At 47.6% G+C, this 7,955-nt stretch overlaps 1 protein-coding gene across 1 annotated transcript in view; it reads left to right on the forward strand.

Annotated features, from left to right (window-relative positions):
* The window catches only part of LOC101582141 (glutathione S-transferase A-like), a 13,431-nt gene that overhangs the window by 3,301 nt on the left and 2,175 nt on the right, over positions 1 to 7,955 (forward strand). The window contains exons 3-5 of the mRNA XM_023711938.1: positions 384 to 435; positions 3,482 to 3,614; positions 5,608 to 5,749. Of these exons, the coding sequence (XP_023567706.1) occupies positions 384 to 435; positions 3,482 to 3,614; positions 5,608 to 5,749 (327 nt within the window). The remainder of the gene's footprint in view (positions 1 to 383; positions 436 to 3,481; positions 3,615 to 5,607; positions 5,750 to 7,955) is intronic.

A 7,955-nucleotide genomic window follows, 5' to 3' on the forward strand; every position in this document is an offset into this window, starting at 1 on the left:
CCGTGGTGGGGCCGCAGGGTTCTGCTGCGATGGCCCGGGCGGCGCAGGACGCTGCTGAGGGGCTGAAGCACCTGCTGGATGGCAGCACTCTCCAGGCGCTGCTTCAGGCGGCGTCCCTCCCTAAGTGTGACCCACCGTGGAGGTTGTTGGTGTCAGGGGACGTGTGAGCTCTGGAGATGAGCAGCTGCGTATGACGGTCTAGGCCAGCTCTGGAAGGCGCTAACCTAGGTTTACACGCGGCTACAAAGCGATACATTTGTGCTTGCTGTCAAGCTCAGAAATTTTTACTTCTTCCCATTAGCTACATTTCAGGGACAGCTCAAGTTTAAGAGAGTATAAAAGCACAGAACTGACAATGTTTTATTTACTTTTTCTCCTCCCAGTTTGAAGAGAAGTACATAAAGACTCCAGAAGATTATCGAAAGTTAAAAAATGGTAAGTTCCAGGGTCTGAATGTCTCTGATGAGGAATTCCAGTGTAACATTTTAGCTTGTACTCGCCAGCTGTCAGTCACAGAGGCGTGCTGCCGCTGCTCACCGCTTAAAGGCCGAGGGGTTTGGTTTGACTCGCAGTTGTGAGGACATAGGCCAAGGCTGCCTTGCTCCACGGCGCAATCTTCGAGGTAGAGGAGTGCCGCAGAGCCGAGATCCCTAGTTGCGGTCAGGAAGGAGATTAGCGTGTTATGGCTTGCGTCTAGCCGTCTACCCCCAGGTCTGTGCAGTCATGGGGCTGCTTCTGGAGTCTGTGACTAATTCTCGCTCCAGTGCTGGGATGATGGGTGTGCATGTCACACCCACCCTGGGGCAGACATTCTGCATGTAAGTGTAAGGAAGGGAGAGAGGCTTGCGAGCTGCTGCAGTCACTGCTTCTTGTTCTGCTTTTGCTATTTTTCCACGACCATGAATGGCTGCCCTCGGCCACGTGCCTCGCTCCCTTGGAGTCAACCGAGTATGGACTGAAACCTCCACTAACTGTGAGCGAAATAAGCCAAACGTTCCTTTATTCTGGGTGTCAGGTATGGTGTCCCAGCCTGGAGAGAAGAGTAACTGAGCACAGCTGGGCAGCGCAGCGGTGGGCGGTCGAGGCGCAGCACGTTGCCCCCAAGACCTTGCCTCCACCCTCTGTCTCCACACGCCGAGGGTCATGTTCTGCTGGGCTCCTAGGACTTTCTTAATGCAATGATGTAGACATATCAGGACCAATGGCTACATTTCTCCCTTGAGAACATTTTACCCCAATTTTAATTTACAAGTAAAGATAATAGCAGTTCACAATTCCACCTAACAAAACACAAGTGGTACACTTCCAACTTAAAAGACAACAATCCTTTCTCAAAGTCTGAAAAGTTCTAGTATTTTCAAAAGTCTGGGTCAGTCTTTTCTGAGACTTGTGAAAAACTATGAGCTATACAAATAAACAAGCTACACTACTGCAAAGCAAATTGATACAAGGGAAAAATTCTTTTCTACAAAGGAGGAACAGGAAGAAGTTGAAATCAGATGAAGGATTGAAAACTACCAAAGAAAACGTTTAGTCTGTAGTCCTGTACCAGGCACGTGAGGCACAGAGTAACACAATGCGGGTTCGGTGGGACTTAGACGGCCTCAGCCCTTTGGGTTGCTGGAAGCACATGTGGCCTGTCACCTTTTATAATATTGGGTTTTTTTGTTTGTTTGTTTGTTTTGTTTTTTCTTTTTTTTTGGCAGAACCAGGGATTGAACTCAGGCCCTTGTGCTTACCAGGGAAGCACTTATTCCATTGAGCCATCTCCCCGGCCCCTTTTTAAATATTCTAAGGCTGCCTTAGCCAACATTTTGAATTATTTTTAACTCTTTCCCCAGGGCTGGGGAGATAGCTCAGTGGAATGAGTGCTTGCCTGGCAAACACAAGGTCCTAAGTTGGATTCTTTGTACCATAAAAAAGAACTCCTTCCCCACACTTGTTCCAAAGCTGCTCAGTGCTGCAGCACAGGTTCAGCAGCTACCCCACGTCCCTCGGGTCAGTGTTCTGTGCTAGCTAGCCCACCACTGAGACGCATCACCCCCACCTGCAATGTAAAGGGACATAGGTTTCGTGTGGCCGGTGGAGTCGAGGACTCCGACCACGGCTGGATGGCTGCACCACGACACCCAGGGCCTTGCTCGACTAGTACTGCAGGCACATCGTAGACCAGTGAACTCGACATCAGGCAGGCAATGCCAACACACTGGAAGGATTGCAGAGGAGACGGTGCAGAGAGAAGAAGTGGTAACATGCGAGGGACATCGGTTTTGAAGGAAGTCTGCAAACGCTCTCAGTTAGAAAAAGGACTGGACTCTGAGTACCACAGGACTCGCTCCAGGCCCTCTATACGCTGTTTCTTTCTTTACTGTGAGGAGACTACAGTGAGCTCACGCTCACACACTGTCCTCCTACTGGAGTGCACACAGAGCATGCCTTAGATGGCAGCAGGAGAATATACGGGGCCGTTGTCTGTCTTCACTGACCGCAAGCAAGAAGTAAATAGCCCTGTGCCACTACAGGCTCACGAGAATACAGGCTGAGGTCTCGAAGCCGACACAGAACCACAGAACCTGCGGTAAGGTCCTGAGTGTCATGAGACTTACTTTGGGAATTTACACTTAAAGTGGCCTCTGGGTGTCAGCCTTGATTCATCTGGCAGTACCTTCCTAAAGTCTCATGAAGATAAGTAACACACAAAAACTGACAGGATATAGTATACGTACACGTACGGGAAATAGAAGGTGAATGAATAGGCAAGGTTGGGTACGGTAGTGCATGCCTGCAGTCCCAGCACGCAGGAGGCTGAGGCAGGAGGAGAACCATGAGGTTGAGGCCAGCCTGCGTTACGTAGTGAGCTCAAGGTCAGCCTGAACAACACAGTCAGATCCTTTTTTTTTTTTTTTTTTGACTTCTTCACTCAGAAGTTTATTAGACTGTCAACTCTGTCTTTTTCATTGTCACATCCATCCATGGTTCTATATCTATAATAAGAAAATTAGGATAGTTGAGTGGAAATATAGATCCTTGGCAGGATCAAACCTATTATTCAATTTCAAAAACTCTGACAGGTGACGTTTTTAGCCTGTCGCTACTTAAAGGCATTATTTTGGATATGGTACTGCTTCATAACTGGCTTGCAAAGTTCAAGGAGGAGCTATAAATTGCATTAAAGGAGAAGAAATTGAGATATAAGGGAGGAGCTTTTGCTCTTGAATATGGTAAGTGGGGAAACCAGTTCTCAGTAGAAAGCAAAGGTGGCAGCACAGTAATATCTTGTATCAAGAAAGGAAAAAAAATGAGAGGGCTACAAATTGCCAGTCACATTAGTAAATGAAAGATGACAAGAAATTAAGAAATTCTTTTTTACTTGTCAGGTACCAAGGAATACTTTTTTCTTTTCTTAATTCCAAGATAATTTTCTCATACTGAAATAGTATATATTCTATTTCACTGATGTCTTCTTCCTTATTTCCAATAGCGGGGCTCTTGATGTACCAGCAAGTACCCATGGTGGAGATGGATGGGATGACAATGGTGCAGACCAATGCCATTCTCAACTACATCGCCACCAAGTACAATCTCTACGGAAAGGACACGAAGGAGAGACTCCTGTACGGTACATTTCCTGTGCTTCCATGGGAAAATGACACAGGGAGGGCTCAGGTCATAGCCTCAGTCGGCGGGCCCAGAGCAGGTGTGTCAGGACTAGCACCAAAGCGGGCCTGGATGCTTAGAGTGAGGTGACTGGGAAGGATACAGGAGGAGACTGCTGGGTCTTGTAGGATGATGGGAGAGAAAAGGTGTAGGTTTGGAAGCCCGTGAGTCCATCAGAACACGACGTCTTCCAACACAGCAGAGGGGGAGAGCTTTCAAACACTGAAAGCTGTAAATACTAGAAGGCGAAGCACGCAATCAGGGGATGGTGCAGTCATGATCTCAGACCTCAGGGCAGCGTAAACAATGTCAGAGGATCTCTTGGAACAAGTGACAAAGTGTGTGAGGCTGAGGAAGAGGATTCCTGGGATTCAGAGATCTAAAGGAGCTGATTACAAAATTCCCGTCATGATGACCTGCACCTAGCTTACCAGCTAGCCCTATGCACGGTCACCTGGGTGAGTGTTAGTGGCAGCTGGAGCCCGTGATACAAGGGCCACCTGAAGCTTTCATATGGGAGCGCACAGCCAGGCTGAAGCCAAGGGCAGGGCACTCTGAGCACACCAAGGACGGGGCACTCTGAGTTCACTTCCTGTCACGATGGAGCTGCTGGAGTGAACGTAAGTCCTGCGCAGAACTGTTGGCAGTGCCTCACACATTCTCTGCAATGATTTATACCCTCATGAATGCACAGACTTGTGTACTTGTTTAGAAATAGTCTTAGCAGTTTTCTTCATAATTTTTCAAAGTGGAAGCATCCCCAAGATCCACACTACAGAAACAATAAGCACAGGATGAAGAAAGGAGCACAACGTGCAGGGGCACAGCAGGGTGGTGCAAAGAGCAGACGTGGTGGCGCTGGTGACCAGGATGCACACTGAATACTGTGCTTCACAGGGAGGCAGCGAGACCCTACGGACTCCTTTGTTCTTTGATGTTGCATGTAGTGTTCATGCCATGAAAATCCACAGACATAGCAGGTGCATTGTTGGCTTCAGGGGAGTTCCAGGAGATGGGCAGTGACTTCCGGAAGCACAGAACTTTGTTTGCTGGAGGTGGGGTAGCAAAATATTCTGGACAGTGAATGCTAGTGCTTGCAGCATTGTGCACTTAACACTAAGAACACGAAACAGTGAAAATTTTAGTTCTGCACCAATTAGGGCTATGATCATGTGAAAATACAACTGTTAAATAAATTTCAAACAGTGATTGAAAGTCCAGCTTGAAAAACCAAATAACAGGTGTCCACGACACACATTAGTTTCAACACATTTTAAAAAGGTACAAAAAAGGGGGGCTAGATGAGCGCTTTCGGTGATAGCGCGCAGCCCGCGGTGGCACACTCGCCAGTGGCTCAGCGCCACTGGGCTCGATTAAGCAGAGTCCTGCGCAGCGGAAACAAGGCCAGAGTCGCAAGTGGCGCGTGGACAAGGTTGTGCGATGTGCTGCGTGGGAAAGCGCTGGGGACCTTGTCACACTGGACACAGCCACGGGCCTGCACTGCGTAAGCAAGAGGAGAGACTTGGGTCTGCGCCTGCAAGGCGCTGCCGGGAGCTCCGCCCCGAGCCTCTGCTCGAGGTGCTGGGGTGCGCGGAGGTGTGCGCAGAGCCGCCGCGCAGAGGAGGCAGGTCCAGGCTGTAGCGTCAGCGTTCTAGGTGGTGATTCCACCGGCGCCTGCCTGGTGATGACTCTGGGCCCAGCACCAGGCCTCTCTGTACTTGTGTTTGGTCATGGGTGTAGAAAAATTTTAGCCATTATCTATTTATCTCATAGATTGTTGTAAGATATGATAATAAAATTTAAAAGTTATAGCACAGTAAACAATAATATATAAAAACTATCCACTGCTGGTGAACTACTTTGTTATCATCGGACACTCTTGTTTATTTAGGATTTAAACAGTAAAGTCTAAGATAGGAAAACGTGACTGTTGCATGCCCTGTCTTTCAGGATTGATATGTATACAGAAGGAATGGTAGATTTCTATGAACTTTTCATACAATTGCTGATAGCTGCTCCAGCGGAGAAAGATGCTAAGGTGGCCTTGCTCAAAGACAAAACAAACAATCGCTACTTACCTGCCTTCGAAAAAGTAAGTGAGGCTGCTTCAAGTTTTGGGACTCTGAGTTCAGAGGTCAGGAGGGCACAGTGCCAGGGCACTCCAAGAGCCTTTGGAAAACTCCAGAAGAGCCCTGAGGTCCCAGTAATTACGTAATGGTCAACTGGAAAGACACACCGTAGGGTGACACTGAAGTATAACCTTTAAGTCAAAGTTCAATTCATTACACATAATTTAGAATTTAGTATTCAACAAAAGTTCATGGTCTTAAGAGAACTGGGAGCGAGAAAGCATCTGAGCCCCACTCAAGGTTATGTGGACCCCAGAGAACGCCCTGCACTTCCATTCCAGAGCAGCATCACCAAGTATTCTGGCCCCATGTGCAGGGAGACATATGTCTTTAACAAGTCTATTGATTCAGGGATGGAAGGAGGAGACATTAAAGGATGATAAAAATAATCTAGAAGATTGAAGGACCAGGCTCTTAAGAACTGAGGTAGGGCCAGGGAGGTAGCTGAGCAGCGTAAGAATCGGCCTGGCAAGCACAAGGTTCTGAGTTGAATCACCAGCACCAAAATAACTAGCGATGAAAGGACATGATAAGAGGAAGTGAAGCTCCATCATTGCGGATGTAGTCCCCATCTTCAGGCTTTCTGGGAAGGTAAAGGAAGAGTTTTTCAGGAGGAAAACCATGTAAAGTTAAGCTCAATAGAAATAAAGAACCAAAAGTGACTGTCCGATGTGCAGGACCACTTGGCGACTCTCCTTGGAGGAGGAGCAGCTGTCTCGCTTTGGCCTGAGCCTAACCCAATTTCCATGTACAGAGGTGGTTAGGAGCTTCCCTCGTCTCTTCAACTGGCCATAAGCAGTGCATGTTGGTCCAGTTGAGGTGCTCACTTGTCGTCCATGAAGCAAAGATGACAGGCAGTCTTTCCCCACCCTCCCTGCTTCTCTTATATTTGAGATACAATGAAGAGCCAGTGCTCCATGCTGTAGGCTGGGAGGGATCCTCAGGATAAGAGACTACAGCTCCCAAGGGCTAAATCATTACACAACAGAGCCGGGGCACTGGCCCCAAAGCATTTGAGGCTTTCCCAGTTGTACTCTGCAGATCGCTGTTTTGTCCACAGGTGGCAGGGGCGATTCTTTCTGCTCCCTAGCCCAGTGCCCGGCATGCGTGTCCTTCCCACCACTCTCACAGTCAAGCATCCTCAAGTCACTTCTTTTCTCAGGAATGAATAAAACCTGGCTTTGGCCTGGGTTGAGGCCTTTGTTTTGATTAGCCATAGTCTTAGCCGGACGTAGGACACCTTGGCTCCCCGTAACTACAAACGTGCCTTAGTGTCTTTTCTCTCCCCACGGTTGGCACTGAATTAACTCAGTACAATTCCAATAATCTCCCGTGGGATTACAGATATTAACTTCCTGAGCCATGCTGAGGACCCCGAAGGGCTCTCTCTAATAAGAGATGCAGACATACAAATGTACCACAGAACTAAGCTATCAACACTCATTACATAGAGCACAGTATTACTCATTCCTTCATTCAATAAGTTGATTCATTACTGGCTTTGTCCAATGAAAAGAAAGGTAATCTTAAAAGTAATAAAATCCTCAAATGCACCGTACAAACCGCATCTTGCTGGCCGCCTCGGCTGCATCACACGGTGACAGATTCTCCAGCTATAGGTTGAATCAGGTACTACGAAATCGAAGCACTTCATGCAAAAAAATGAACACTACATATACTAAGACATTTGAAGTTGTGTTCTGTCCTTATATGAAGTAACTGTTCAGAAATATATTGCAGGGAAGTTATCATGTAGACGATGCTGTCATGTGTTTTTCCTTTTATTCCCTATAATATCATATACTGCTCAAATACTTTCAGAAGCACTCACGTATTTTCATACGCATTAGTACATAAACTTATAGAGTGATCTGAGCTCAAATAAACACAATAGTGGATGGATGCGTAGCCACAAGCCACGTAACAGGTACATCGTGATTCTCCGTCTCCATGGCTTCCTCCAGTGCCACCTAGGACTTTGCACACACTGTGAAGTAAGCTGCAGGGGTCAGTTCTGCTTATCCCCGAGAGCTCCTCACAGGGTCCGCACACTACAGTAAAGAAGGAGATGGCGCAGAGGAGAAAATGAGTTCCAGTTCTCGCAGGGTCCTCTCAGATCCCAGAGAGATCACCAGGAAGCAAGGAGAGCAGAGGAGGGAGAAAGGACGG

This window comes from Octodon degus, unplaced genomic scaffold, assembly GCF_000260255.1.
Source record: "Octodon degus isolate 3935 unplaced genomic scaffold, OctDeg1.0 scaffold00022, whole genome shotgun sequence".
NCBI classification, from domain to species: domain Eukaryota; kingdom Metazoa; phylum Chordata; class Mammalia; order Rodentia; family Octodontidae; genus Octodon; species Octodon degus.